This window comes from Orcinus orca, chromosome 5, assembly GCF_937001465.1.
Source record: "Orcinus orca chromosome 5, mOrcOrc1.1, whole genome shotgun sequence".
NCBI classification, from domain to species: Eukaryota; Metazoa; Chordata; class Mammalia; order Artiodactyla; family Delphinidae; genus Orcinus; species Orcinus orca.
In genome coordinates this window covers 18,806,628-18,821,792 of record NC_064563.1, presented here as the reverse complement: position 1 = coordinate 18,821,792, position 15,165 = coordinate 18,806,628, and the positions used below count along the sequence as shown (strand labels likewise).

The 15,165-nt window shown below is 38.7% G+C and overlaps 2 protein-coding genes across 4 annotated transcripts in view; one reads left to right on the top strand and one right to left on the bottom strand.

The window, feature by feature from the left end:
* The window catches only part of P2RY12 (purinergic receptor P2Y12), a 45,893-nt gene extending 45,121 nt beyond the window's left edge, over nucleotides 1–772 (bottom strand). Inside the window, exon 1 of one of the 2 annotated variants that reach the window (XM_033402730.2) lies at nucleotides 683–772. The gene's annotated coding sequence lies outside the window, so the exon portion shown is untranslated. The remainder of the gene's footprint in view (nucleotides 1–682) is intronic. The other variant, XM_049710212.1, reaches the window with a different exon arrangement.
* MED12L (mediator complex subunit 12L) overlaps nucleotides 1–15,165 on the top strand; it is a 329,841-nt gene that overhangs the window by 282,250 nt on the left and 32,426 nt on the right. For both annotated transcript variants that reach the window (XM_033402722.2, XM_049710167.1), the window contains 5 exons: nucleotides 75–210; nucleotides 1,001–1,162; nucleotides 2,998–3,360; nucleotides 5,080–5,236; nucleotides 8,557–8,768. In XM_033402722.2, coding sequence (XP_033258613.1) covers nucleotides 75–210; nucleotides 1,001–1,162; nucleotides 2,998–3,360; nucleotides 5,080–5,236; nucleotides 8,557–8,768 — 1,030 coding nt within the window. The remainder of the gene's footprint in view (nucleotides 1–74; nucleotides 211–1,000; nucleotides 1,163–2,997; nucleotides 3,361–5,079; nucleotides 5,237–8,556; nucleotides 8,769–15,165) is intronic.

The following is a 15,165-nucleotide window of genomic DNA, read 5'->3' as shown; positions in this document are numbered from 1 at the left end:
AAATAAAAATGCTCAGTTATTTAAGAGTGTCTTGGTTTTGCTTTAAGGTGCAAATGCTTTCTTTCTCCTCCTAGTGAATTATTCACAACAGTGCTTGACATGCTGGGTGTTTTAATCAATGGAACATTGGCCTCTGACCTATCAAACGCATCCCCAGGGGGATCTGAAGAGAACAAACGCGCATACATGAACTTAGTAAAGAAACTGAAAGTAAGTTTGTGACCTGCTTATACTGTGGGTTCTCATTGTTTATGGGTTTGTTATTTAGTGCATGTTATCTTATCACTCCTTAAATTAGATACTATTTATTGCATTCAACTTAATGTAATGTGATTGTTTTGCTATTTGCTTTACCTGAGCTTCCCAGTACCCAAAAGTTATAAGTATATATAACTTGGAGATTTTTCTTAAAATAATTATATTCATAAAACATTTAATTTCTTAAGGAACTTTAGAAATCCCTTATCAAATGTATAACCAAAATGCCAACGTTAGATTTAGGATAATTTGGCCTTCGACTGGCAGCATGCAGTTGAAAAATAAACATTTGCATTGATATTTCTAAATTCGATTCATTTGACCAGCCACTAACACAGTCTTTGAAATAAAGTGCAAACAAACAATGCAGGAAAAAAAAATTAACATACCCGATGACCTTACTAATAAAATAACCGATGGTTACCTTGAGGTCTGACCCTGGGTTGGGGAACGTGTTCCGTGCTGCAGCTCCTGCCTTCTGGTTGCAAATGCTACTCTGGATTTCTGTCATTTCAGCACTCTGATGTGTGTTGTGTAACAAGGGTGTCCTTATATGTGTTCTATTTTCTACTTAAATAGAAGAAATGAAACATCCTCACCACTCTCAGTGAAAGCTGCCCCATAGACCGTCTTCAAGGTTAAAGAACATTCCAGCTATAAAAAAGGAAATGGAACTTCCTTCTTGTTAACTTTTGCCTTTATTGTAATTTCTGTCTTACTTCTCTCTCCCTTTTTTTTTTAGAAAGAGCTGGGAGACAAGCGGTCAGAAAGTATTGACAAAGTTCGACAGTTGCTACCTTTGCCAAAACAGACATGTGATGTCATCACTTGTGAACCTATGGGCTCCTTGATTGACACAAAAGGAAACAAAATTGCTGGATTCGACTCTATAGACAAAAAACAGGCAAGAGTAAATGTTTGTTTCTTATATATAAAAATGCATGAACTTACAAAGACAAAATGCATTTTCTTGTCTTCCTATAGGGCATGTAAAACATCTTAACTTTATTGTTTCTTGATTTTTTAAAACATATCCTTGTCATTTAAATGCAACGGTTATTGGCATTATCATACAGATAATGATCTTTGAAGATCTTCATTTAAAACTGTTCCTGAATGTAAGTGAATTTCTGAAGCCCACCAAGGGAAAAGTAAGTAAAACCTTAATGTAAAAAAAAAAAAAAAGCAAAGATGGGGTTTGATTTTACTGCAGAATTGGAAACAGAATACGTTTAATAGATGAGAAAGTTTTTATTGGTAAAGTCTTCATGTAGTAACTGTTTTGAGTAGACAAATTTTTTTTAAAGTGAGGGCACTTTATTTCCTTATCAACTGAACAATATTTAATGAACACTTGATTTAGATAAGATATTAAACGTGGTTCTCTAAAATATGAGAAGAGTGGTCAGTTACTCTTTCAATGAACACTGAGCGGCCACAGATTTCTGAGATCACAGGGATGAAAGACAGAGTTCCTACCCTTAAGAGGAAGTAGGTGATTACAGTGTGGTGAGATTTGTGTGTCCTGGTACGGAGTGCTAGGGGAAGCTGACAAGGGGCCAACACATTCAGATGTGGGGTAGGTAGTCAGAACAGGATCCTTAGGAAAATTGACGCTTGAATCATTTTGGAGGATTAAGAGTCAGCCCAGGAGTTAAGGCAGAGTGTGGTACAGGCACAGCGAAGTGTTTGTGCAAAGGCATGAGAGACTGTCGCTTGTAGGCAAGATGCAGCGCTGCAGTAAATCAGAGCGCCCTGAGTGCTGGTACCCGCACGGTTGTGGAGAGAGGCAAGGCTAGAGTCAGGGGCAGGTTGAGTTCGCAGTGCTGGGTGGGCTCTCCAGTGGTGACACATTTGGATACATGGTCTTGGCACCCAGGAAAGAGGTCTAATGTCAAGACAGATATTAGGAAACAGTCAAAATACAGATGGTAAGTGAGCCTTGGTTTTGGATGAAGCCACCGTGGAAGAGTGTGTGTAGCTTTGGAACGGGAGCATTCATAAGTTATTCAAAGTAACTTGAGCAGTTATTTTCAGGGTCACTTGGAAGAAAAATTTTTTTCAGATTGGTGTGCCAGGGAAAGGACCAAGGGACAGTGCCAATTAATGTTAAAAATAAGAAACTTTTATTTTCAGAAACAGAATAACATTTCTTCTTCTACACTCAGTAGAGATAAGCTTGAATTGAAGGTCTTTATTTGTACCTGTTGGTGCAAGTTAATTCTGTAATAATAGTACTTAACTACTCAGAGACTGCCCAAGTAAGTACCTGAAAGGTGCCTGTATTGCATCAAGTCCAACCCAATTAGAGGTTGACTATAACTTGACTCCTAAGTTTTGTTTTATCTTAAAAGCAATAGATTCCAAAGGTTTACAGTTCAGTATAGTAAGATCACCTTTGCAGTGTTTCTTAGAATTTTTTTTTTTTTTGCGAAAAAAAAAAAACCAAATGGAAAAAAATGCCATTTACAGTAAAATCTACTGTACTGTCTGGTGTCACAGCCTGAACAGTGTCGTATAAAGGACCGTAGAACTGGAGTTAAAGGTCTGGATTGTAGCCGCCGCTCTCAGTGATCTAGTGTCAGCCTGGACTCATCACTTAGCCCGTCTGCCTTGTGCTAGAGTTCTCTAAGGCCCCCACGAGGCAGAATGTTCTCTGAATCCATGTCCCAAGCAAGCCTGGCCTCCGAGTCAGGCAAAGATCTGAGCATGTGGTCATAGCGCATTTTTTCACCACAGGGTCTCCAGGTCTCCACGAAGCAGAAGGTGTCCCCATGGGATTTGTTTGAGGGTCAGAAGAACCCAGCTCCTCTGTCCTGGGCCTGGTTCGGGACTGTCCGAGTGGACCGGAAGGTCATCAAGTACGAGGAACAGCATCACCTCCTCCTGTATCACACACACCCCATGCCCAAGCCCCGAAGTTACTACCTCGAGCCGCTGCCCCTGCCCCCTGAGGAGGAAGAGGAAGGGCCTACATCTCCCATTTCTCAGGAACCGGAGAGGAAATCAGCTGAGCTGTCAGATCAAGGAAAAACCACAACAGATGAAGAGAAGAAGACAAAGGGAAGGAAGCGCAAGACGAAATCCAGCTCGAGAGTTGATGTGAGTACGGGAAGTAGAGAGAGGTCTTGGGCACGTTAGCGTCTCCTAGCAGATTTACTAGTTCCTGAATTATATCCCTAAGAAACATTCCTAGGCGCAGTATAAGCCTATTTGTAAGCTGTCCTGACGGCTCAGATGTCATCAACAGAACCTCCTCTACTTTTCATAACTTGGTTTAATTTTAGGCTTCAATTGTGAATAATATGAATGTTTCACTGTCTCACAATTTCTCAAATTTGAAACTTGAATTTTTTGACCTATAAAATCTCATCCTCGTACATATTTTTATTATGAGGTGTCTAAAATATTTTTTGTATTTTGGGCAGTTGATATCTATAGTAAATTAACATAGAAAACTCTTTGTTTTCCCTAGATAAAACCCCATCTGATCTATCTAATAGGATGATTCTGAGATTTCCTAGTTTTCCATTTCCATCTTACTGTCCTTTATATTCTACTTTTTACCATATTTTCAGACTTTATAAGAAGTAAACATAATTTGAAACAGTTTTACCTCTTGTTTCCCTGTTAGCCTTCCCTACCTAGAGCAACCTTTTCTGAAAAAAAGAGAAATCTATGAGATGGTAACTTAGAAATAATTTTATAGAATTAACATGTAAAATAGCTTTCCATTTAAACTCACCTGAAAATATTTGAGAGGGAACTTGTGACATTTTTCTATAAAATTCGAGAGCGTTCTTGTTGTCCAGTGGAAGAAATATTCACAAGTTGTTGTTCAGTCATCATGACTAATTATTGGTATTGTTCACCTATGTCAAAACCAAAACATTTTTTCCTAGCTGATAGCTTGGTGATTAATATCATTCTAGAAATGACCACCATCGCTTTTGGATGCCACTTGAATGTCAGTGCCCTCTTCTCGTGTAGCCTTCCTACCAATATCCCTCTGTTTTGAAAAAGGTCCAGACTGTTTTAATAAGGTTCAGACTGCCACTCCCCCGAGTCTGGGTCTCCTAGCCTGTCTATCCACATGGATGCATTTCTGTTCCTTTCAGATGCTTTAAAAGACCTCAGACTCATCTCATTCCCCAGGTGCATCCTGGTCATGTCCCTTTCTCCCATACTTTTCCTGAAGCTGCCTCTTTTCAATCGGGTATATTGCAGGGAACTGAGCCTTTAGTTTTCCTTTCATCCTTCAGGGCTGGAGAAGGAGGAATTGAGGCATTCAGGTGTGATCCTTAGAGGCTTTGCAGTTGCTCCAAGGAAGAGAAAGCCCTGGGCAAGAAGTGTGGTGAGGGGCGGAAGGGGACAAGATGGAAGGGGAATCTACTTCTTTAGAGTGCTGTACTGAAAGTTGGAACTAAGACACTGTCTAGGCTGGAGACTGGTTCTGAAGTAACTGTGGGCCTTTCTGACTAATTCTCATCCAGGTACAAGGTATCAGGAAAGCCTTGTAAGATGCAGTGAGCGGGAGATTCAGCCCCTAAAAGACACTTTCTCGGCTGTGGGTGGTGTTCCAAATGTGCTTTTAGTATTTTAAACACAGAGTGCAGAAGAGATCCTTTTCCAACTTCCCCTACTGTAGCCATGTACATTTTAAGTCAACGAAGAGTTTTAATTTAAATGAGTGTTTTGCAGAGAATATGCCGACTGCTGGGATAGGAGCTCTCTCAAATAATGTGATAGGAGGAATTTGCGTTAAATCTTTGTGGCGTGTGGAGTTAAGTAACTGTTTTTTTCTTTAACCCTGTGCTGAAGGAGTATCCACAGAGCAACATGTACCGAGTGCCTCCCAACTACTCACCCGTCTCCTCCCAGATGATGCATCACCCACAGTCCACCTTGTGGGGCTACAACCTCATGGGTCAGCCCCAGCAGCCCGGCCTTTTCCTTCAGAGCCAAGCTCTCACTCCAGGTATGTGAAGACGGAGCGTAGTCAGGGGACTCCGAGGTGAGAAATAGCTTGGGGTTCTCTTTGCTTTTAAACTGAAACCTCCACACAACTTGCACATTTCCAGAAGTGAGCGCTCAGTGGACATGTCTGGAATTTCCCTCCACTCAAGGTGTTTTTTCCTTCTTCTAAGATTTCAGTTTCAGTGACTAGTTCATGTGTCGCTTTTGGAATTTTCATCCAATGTCAGAAGGAGATTAGCCACCGATGCACATCTCAGCTATAAGATAAAAAGTTGATAAAGTTTTGTGTTGTGAAATTTGCGTGTGCTTTTATCAGATATAATTCTTATCAGCATTTTGAATTATTAGACACTATTTTAGTGTCTTTTATTGCTTCCTCATGTTATAACTTTTAAATTGTTTATACCACGAAGGATCTCAGAAGTTTGGTGCAGCAAATAGATATCAGTAAGAAATCCTACCGTATTCACAGTAAATGTTAGTATTGCTTTGATTCAAGCCCAAGTAGATTTTATATCTAGAATAAAGATTTTTCTGAATAAAGAAGTCTCTTAATTAGAAATGAATTTAATTTTTTCTTTCTAAAGGAAAGTTTGCCCGTTTCTGTGAAACAGTTTGTTTTGAGAGCTCAACCTGCATTTTGTTAGGATGTGACATTCTAACAAATAGTAATTTTTCCTTACTGTGTTCTGTATTATATTGTGATTTTTATTGTCATTGGAGGACGACATTTTGATTCTTGGCTTACGGTAGGGGAGAATCCATATTTTGTCCTCTGAATCTGTGGTTAAGAGAGCTGGTCTGGGAGTTACAGTTCTGCTTCAACTCTGGCTCTACCACCCTCTTACTGTATCATCTCCACCATGTCTTAGCTTCTCTGTGCCTCAGTCTGATCATCTGTAAAGTGGACGTGCTAACATATACCCTCATAGTGTGGGTGATCCAGTTATCCATTCAACAACATGTATTGAGCTTCGTTCATCGTGCGCCAGATACAGTTTTAGTTGTTAGGGTATTGCAGTAAGCAGAATGGATGAAAATGCTCATTCTTTCTTTGAAGGATGAAATAAGTTTTATATTACATACACAGACAAACACACATATATAATTTACAGTGAGTTTTTAAAAATACAGCATTTAGAAGATAGCCTGACACAACAGACAGGTTCAGTGAGTGATCTTAACATATCCTACCTCAGGGCTTTTGCACATGCTGGCCCCTGCCTGGAGTGGGCTCCCTCAGATATCTGCATGCTCACTGCCTGCTTCCTTTGGGTTGAGGCCTGCACTGACCACCCTGTTTTAAACTGTAAACCACACCCTTTCCCTGGCCTCTCTGTTCCCCTCCACTTCCTTCAGTTTCTTTCTAGCACCGGCACTTGTTTATAGACTCTATCTATATTTTACTTACTTCCTGGTTTATTATCTGCCTTCTCCAGAATGCAAGCTCCATGAGGGCAGGTATTTTTTCTCATGGCTCACTATAGTATGCCCAGAACTTAGAGCAGTGTCTGGCTTGTAGTGGGGTCTTAAAAATAGGTTATTGAGTGAATAGAATGTAGACGACAAAAGAAAGAACAGACTAGGCAGTGGTAAATGTGGAAAATAATAAGGGCTCATCCTCTCTTTTGACTTTCTCTCTTTAATTCCAAAGTCCTTGTGAATTTAAGCATTTTTAAACTTTTTAGATATTGAAATCAAACACAAGGACTGTCTATAAATTGAAGGCTAAGTATTTTAAAAGGCACATACCCTTTTCCCCCTAGAATACTGTAAAAGGTGTTTATAAGTTGAGGAACTTTAGGTATTAGGTAAGTCTTAGGTATCATGACATGTAAGAAAAAGAATTGAAGAAAACAATTAATTATGAGGATTTTACATGTGTGAATTAATAGATTTTCATAAAGTTTTAAATCCTATGGAGTTGAGGAAGAGTATGTACCATCTGCTTGCATTCATACATTCTTAAAAATGCAAAACAGTGCCCTTCCCCCCCAACACACACACACACACACACACACACACACACACACACACACATCTTTAGCAATCTCTCTCTCTCATGTATACACTCCAAGATGGTAAAATTATAAGGAAATGCATGTGAATAATAAAGAGCATTTGGTGAGAGATGGGGAGGAAATTAATTCGGTGAGACTATACAGAGGGCGTCAGTGTATTTATTATATCTTATTTCTTTAGCTGACTCAGAGGTATAAGATTATAGAAAAATGAGGGAAATTAGAAGTAGATCATAGCCTAATCTTTAAAAAGAATGTCTCTTACTTATAAAATGAGTCAATAAAGTTGTATTAGTATATTTCCAATTCTTCAACAAAAGTTACCTTGTCATGTTACTCAAATTGACCTCCCACTTTTTTTCCAAATGTTCTTCAAATGCTGCTGAATGACTTCATAAATCATATTGCTGATTGTGACGCTGAGTCTTTAAAAGAATGTGGGCTTTTCCAGTGATCAGTGTTGAAATGTTTGTTTCCATCATACAAGTTGGTTTAAAGAAAAAATATAACATTTGTAAGGTATTTATGTAGAAGTTTTCTTATTCACATACATTCAAGAATATAAACTATCTGGTGAGTGAAGGATTGGCACCTACTTGAAGCCAGTAAATGTTGAAATTTTTTTTCCTCTTAAAGGCATTTGGCAGATTATATATGCAAATATGTTAAGGTTTTCATTTGTTTTTTTAAGCTATAATTAATGTTTCTTGTTTATTTGACGTCTACCCTTCAAAAACAATGTGTTTTGTCTTTAGAATCATGGTATTTGAAGCTTCCGAGCATTTCAGGTTTTTAAAGTTTTGTCATGCTTCTCTACCGAAAAACAGGCATTTTTATTTTGCTGTGGTAAAGAAACTTAAATACCATGAACTTCAAAAGGGTTTAAAGTTACAAAAGGGTCTCTATGCCTGGCTTAGCACACTTGATAAAATACCCCACGAAGGCAATACATTTTGTGCAAGTGACGTGTCCCCGGGGCGCCTCGCATAATTTAGAACCCACATGATTCTGAAATTGTGCCAGTGACTCTGCATCTCGGGGCGTTTCACTTTACCAACCAAAGTGGGCCCTCTGTGAAGTCATTCAGATATTATCATTCACTAGACGTCACCCTCCCCATCGTTTGGAATTTATGCAACCCTTAGGGATCTTTGATATTTGTAGAGGGTGGGGCAGTGCCCTGCTTCCCACTGAGCTCCTCAGGTGAGGCTCGGGGTGAGACTTCTGTGTTTTAATAAAGTAAGGAAGACCTATTGCATTAACATGCGCAGAAAGCCCTTCCTTCCGGTTGCTTTTGTAGGTGGCTCCAGGTTGGACCCCGCGGGCTCCTTTGTCCCCACCAATACCAAGCAAGCTCTGTCCAACATGCTGCAGCGGCGCTCGGGGGCCGTGATGCAGCCGCCCTCCCTTCACGCCATCACGTCGCAGCAGCAGTTGATACAGATGAAGCTTCTGCAGCAGCAGCAGCAACAGCGGCTTCTCAGGCAAGCCCAGACGCGACCTTTCCAACAGGTTTGTCCCGATCAGCAGTGTCCTCCTCCACGTTTCATTAGTTCCTCTAGCTCAGGATGAGAGTGGGGATGTGACAGATTCTTGCTGCACGTGCACGCCTGTTTACCTGTGCGAGCGAGTGCACGTGGATCTCCCTCGTACAGGTTGATACATGCTTCTCCCCCCCTTGTATTTTACTATTATCATGGATCAGATAAGGACTTGAAATGTCTTAGGTTCATTCAAAGTATGCCTCAAAACAAAAAGGAGAGCTAATGATTTTCTAGTCACTTGGAAGCTGCAGGACTTTCATCCTTGAAGTGACCTTCTCTGAGCACTCATTCCCTATTATCGTTATCACCATATTCCGTACTCCTTTTAGCTCTACTTTCACGTATTATTATTTGATGTATTACTTTGATGTTGTAGCTCTGAAGCCCTGATGCTTCCTAGGTTTTCTCCTACAGTGCCCTGTACTGCACAGACTCTGTTTTTAGTATATACTTCACAAGATCTACAGTAGGCAAAGAATACATACACTACAAGTGACAGTCAGCATATGGATATCTTTAACTCTTGATTTATATTATTTCTATTTTTATGCCCTATAACCCCATCTTCTATAAATTTTAAAATGATAGTGATTGTTTATCATTGGTGGAAGTCACACGAAACTTAGTATAGACTCATAAATAACCCACCAATCTGTACAAATATGTTAAAGTAAAAAGCGGGAGGTGAGAATGTGCTTTTTCTTCCAGTTTCTGTACACTTTTTGTGTTTTCCGGTTTTTCTTAGAACAATTGCACTATGGTGGTGCTGACGGTAGCCGCTAACACGATGAGAGCACTTACTTTTTTGAGAACTTTAATGTATTGATTGTCTTAGATCTCACAGCAACCCTTGAGTGAGGTACTTTATGATCCTCAAAGGAAGTAGCCAGTCTACAAGTGTATCCTGCTCTAAGAACAACCACCGATTTTCAAATTAGCAAGGAATTCTAACGCTTCTAAAAATATTCTTTGTGTTCTGAGTAACTTTCTAGACGTGTCTCCATTGTACAACTTGTGGCATTTCTGCATGAAGTCCACTTAGTGATTTGGGGGATGGGAGTGGTAGGGCTAGTTATGCCGTCTTAAAAATGGTTCTTTTCCTTTTTTTAATTTATTATTTGTTCTAACCTGTGTTATAAGAAGGACAGGAGAGAGGAATCTAGTTTGAACCACATGAGAATACAAACAACAGTCACTACATGCTTGTCTCCCCCTGAGCTCTGAGAGATTTTTGGTCACTCACACTCCCTGGGTGTCAGGAAACACGGGCCTAAGTCACTTCTTACACAGAAGTGATGAAGATTTGATTAAAATCCTTAAGAAGCCTTGATTTTTCTCTAAATAGGCAGCATGTTCGGAGCCATTTAAAACCTCAGTGGGATTTTAGCTCTTCTTGGGGATGAATGAAAATAAGTCACATCACTGTTTCCAGTCCTTATCAAGAAAAAATTTACTGGAAGTCGAATAATTATTCTACTAGAATGAATTCAGTTTGCTTTTAAAGTAATTTAAGCCTAAGTAAAATTTACCTTCCAATAAGAAATGTTTATTTTTTCCTATCTACCTTTTTATCACAAGGTAGAATTTGACTTATTAATAGCCCACTTTCAATCTATTACTGCTGGGTTCAGTTTTGAATGTCTCTAATTGGGCAGGAGCTCACTGTGTCATTTATAGGTGAAACACCTGTCCTCAGAAGTTCACTTCCTGACACAAGCCATGACAAGCTATTTCCCCTAAAGCAAAAAAAAAAAATTTTTTTCAAGGGGATTCAATAGAATAATCTTCGCATATTCAGAAATATCCTTGCATGTTTGGAGAAGGTAGACTTACGACCTAAAACGTCACTGTAGGACCCCATTACTCACAACACTCAAAAATACCTGACTCTATTCTTTCATACCATCTAGGGTTGTACTGCTGGTACCAATAGGAATTAACTGATAATGCATTCTTTTTTTTAACTGATTGTTTTGTAGCAACTCTGTCACATGTTGGATTTTTCTTTTCTTTCCTTTTATCTTGTTTGTTTTTTTTTTTTTTTTCCTTTTGAGAAGTCAGGAGTTCTTTCTTCAAGTAATAAAAGCTCAGCTTCGTAACAGTGATTGTACTGGCATACCTTGTTTTACTGTGCTTTCGCTTTGTGGCACTCCACAGATATTACACTTCTTGCAAACTGAAGGGTTGTGGTAACCCTGCATTGAGCAAGTCTCGGCACTGTTTTTCCAACAGTATTTGCTGACTTTGTGTCTCTGTGTTACATTTTGGTAGTACTTGCAATATTTCAGACTTTTTTGTTATTATATTTGTTATGGTGATCTGTGATCAGTGATCTTTGATGTTATTACTATGACTCACTGGAGGATCAGATGATGGTTAGCATTTTTTAGCAATGAAGTATTTTTTTAAATTAAAATGTACTTTTTAAAAGACATAATACTATTGCACACTTACTAGACTACAGTATAATTTAAACATAGCCTTTATATGCACTGGGAAACCAAAAACTTCAAGTGACTCTCTTTATCGAGACATTCGCTTTATTGCGGTGGTCTAGAACCAAATCCGCAGTACCTCCAAGGTGTGCCTGTATAATAGTCACCTCTCCTTCTCCCCCATGTTCTTTCTTTAACTGTTGCAACTTGCTTTAGAGTTTCTGAAGGGCTTTCAGAAGTAGACATGTTTTTTCCTCCCTCGCCATTCTTGAAGTGTTGGATAATTGAGAAAAATAGAATTCTTTAAAGGAAGAGAAATGCATACATGGTGCAGTCACAGGATGGAGTGGTCCTCCATAGAGTAGATGAGACTTGTATGTAGCATCTGCTAGAGTGCCTGCACCGAGGAGGTTCTGAGGGAAACGTTAGCCCCTTTCCTCTCTCCCAGTAGATCATGGATTAGTATACCTAGAATCTAGCTAACTATGGTACCGTGGCACAAAAAAAATTCTCCTCATGGTAATCTTTAAAAATCTAGAATAAAGGCAGAATTATATGGAATATAAGGGATATTGATACAGTGTTTTCATATATGATTCTGGATGCAATTCGTTGTTTTTCTAGTAAGCACTGACCCATATCCTTCATAGTAAGAAATGTTGATTCAGATTTTAGCAGTAGCATTTTCTCGGATTAAACGCATACACAGAATGTGATTCTCTCTAGCTACATACAAACTTGTGGGTTTGTTTTTTTTTCTTTCAGTTTTTGGCTTCTTATAGAGAAGATGAAATAGGTATCATTTTCCTCCTTATCCTACAAATTTTCTAATTACAGAATCCATTTTCTGAAATGTAACAAACATGTTGGAGAATTTCAAATTACTTAACCTTCAAAACTTATCTTGGAATTGTAGCAGCTGCTTTTAAAGACTGACCAGTTGCTCCAAGCCTTGGATGTGACTCTAGCTTCTCAGGCTGGTTGTACAGTGACCCCCGGCTGGCCCCCTCTTCTTAGGTCAGGCATTGGGTCTTACAATACTTTGTATCATCTTTCCACCTACTGAGCAGAGGATAGAAATCTATGAGATGTTTATTGAATGAATTCATGTTTTGAGCAGCTATTTCCAGAACCCTGGAGTTTCTTAGTAGCCTTGATCCTTAGCAACCTGATTTTTATCCACAGACTCGTCTCGTACCTCTTCCTCTGAGTGCTTCCAGAAACTTCTCCCAACAGCAACCTCTGCTATGGTTGTTTTGAAAACCTAGATGGGGCAGAGAGGGCACAAATTCCTGAATTCTGGAGACATCTCAGACCTTGCAGAGTCCCCTTAGCCTCTTTACATGTAATGGACAGAGTTGATGTGTGTAGGAAGATCTAGCCTTAGATGGTGCACAATGAAAACTAGAGAACCATTATAGAATAATTCTGATTCTGCTGCAGAGACTGAATACCAGCTTCAGTTGGTCATGAAATTTTCTGTTATGAACCGTCTTACACTTCCTTAGGAATGTACCAATAGTGTCTAGAAAACAGGTGCTAAATAGCATGGGTATTGTTAGGTATTGTTAACCAAGTTATTTGATGTAGTGACTGTTATTATAATCAGGTGTATTTTCTTACAGCTTTAGTGCATATTAACATGCACAAAGATGTTAGGTGAGGAAACTTGTCATTTTTTTCAGTTGTAGTCTTCATCCAAGGAAGTAGAAATTCTCCCCCTCCTCCATTCCTTACTCAGTGTCCCTTATTTAAATGGGACCCAGTATAGTGATTTTGTCACCTTTCTGTGCCTCAGAGGCTCATCTATAAAATGGAGCTAATGCAACATTTACTCCACAGGGTTCTTGTGAAATTAATGATTTAACGTCTGTAACAGCCCTTAGAACAGTGGCTGGCTTATAGTATGTGCTTTACTTGTATAATTACATTAATTGTCCCTAATATGATTGGTGTTCGGTGGCCACCAGTAGAAGAGACCAAGAAAAAGGAATGTTGAAGATTGTTTAGTTTTCCTAATAGCCATTTTGGTTTCTTAGAGCAGTATGTTTTTACCATCTAAATTCTGTGATACAAACTTTAGAGGGACTGATTCCAATTTCACTGTTATAAAAATATCACTGTAATATTTTATTTTCCACATATCCCATGAGACCTGTCATAAAATATAGAATGTTGGTTATAATAATGCCAAATGCTGCTTAAATTGTTTTTCAGTCACCTTTTTCTTATATCTCATATTTTTCTTCTGACACAAGGTAATTTCTTCCCCTCCCCCGCCCCCCCCCCCCCACCTTATCAGTATTCTAGAGAAGGGGCTTTTGAAGGGAATCTTAAGTTTTGATACAGGAAGAGAACTTAATTTTGTGCCTTGATTTATGATATCACTTTATCCTGACTTCTCCCTTTCAACGCACAAAATCATCTTGTGTTCTTTGTAATCATCACTGCTAGACAGTTTATTCTGAGAGGCCAGTGACAGATGAAAGGCACGTTTAGCTTAATTTGATTGAGACACATTTGGAAGAAAGCAATTGATTGTTGGCTACAGATAATGAACCATAAGGATTTTCATTACATTAAAGAGGAAGATTTCTGACAGACAGAAATGATGTGCTCAGTTATAGCTGGTGGTTACTGGTAAGAACACTTCGTTATCTAACCATGGAGCAGGTGCCGTCACTGTGTATCCAAATAAAGGAATTAAGTAATTTAATGAAAGAACACTGACTGAGTCAGAGCCTTCCAGAGTTGTCAGCTCCTTGGCAAAAGTGTCTCTGTAACGTCCTGAAAGCATGCCTCTTGGATTGATGACGCTCATTTAAGTTGAGCAGCCATCCTTTTTGGTCTGGTAATTGATCTACCTTCTGGATATGGTATCACCTTGGAATATCTGTTTCCTTCCTTTTGCTCTTTACCTCCTATTCACTCTTTTTAGCAGTGTTTTTCAAACGCACAAGAATAGACAATAATATAGCAAACACTAATGTACTTACCACCTAGCTTTCTTAAATAATAATGTTCGGCCACATTTGCTCTAGATCATTCTTTTATTACATAAAACTTTACAGACGTGGATGAGGCCCCTTGTCTCATAAAGAAAAAGAGGTAATCACTACCATGAATTTCATGTTTGTCTTTCTTATGAATGTCTTTTATATTTTTACTACATATTTTTGCATCCATGGACATAAACATTATATAGTATTACTTTCAGAGTTGAAACTTTACATTATGATAGTCTCACACAGGTATTTTTGTACTGTTTTGTAACTTTTTTGTTTTGACTAATTTTTAATTATATCTACCTTGTTATACTTGGTTTTATGTATTTGCTTGTCCTGGTTGGATACTCTTCCATTATGAGTATTAACATTTATCCATTCTGTTGATGATCATTTCAGTTATTTCCAATTGTTTGTTACTGTTAACCGTGCTACGGTAGACATTTTTGTCCGTGTCTTCTGCACGTGCCGAGTTGTAGGGTACGTACGTGGAAGTGGAAATGCGGATTTAATTTCCAAAGTGGTGGTGCTTCCCGTCGGTTATAAATGAGCGTTTTCTTTCCTCCACATCCTCCACTAACCCTTGATATTGTCAGACCTTAATTTCCTCATTCAGAGCAGGTGAAATCGTGTTGCGTTACATGATTTTAACTTGCATTTTCTTATTACCTGTGAGTTTAGGCATGTTTTATAACTTTACCAGCAATTTAAGTTTTCCCTTCTGTAATTTTCCTGATTCTATAATTTGAGCATATTTTCAAACTAATTTGGTTCTTAGTTGGTAAAGGTGTACAAAATAGACTTGTTGAAACAAATCTTGAGTTTTGACAAGAATCTTTAATGCATTGACTCAGAGAAGTACAATTTTCATACATCTCAGTGACAAAATGAACTTAGGAGGACAAAAAACACTGAGCTAGTAAAT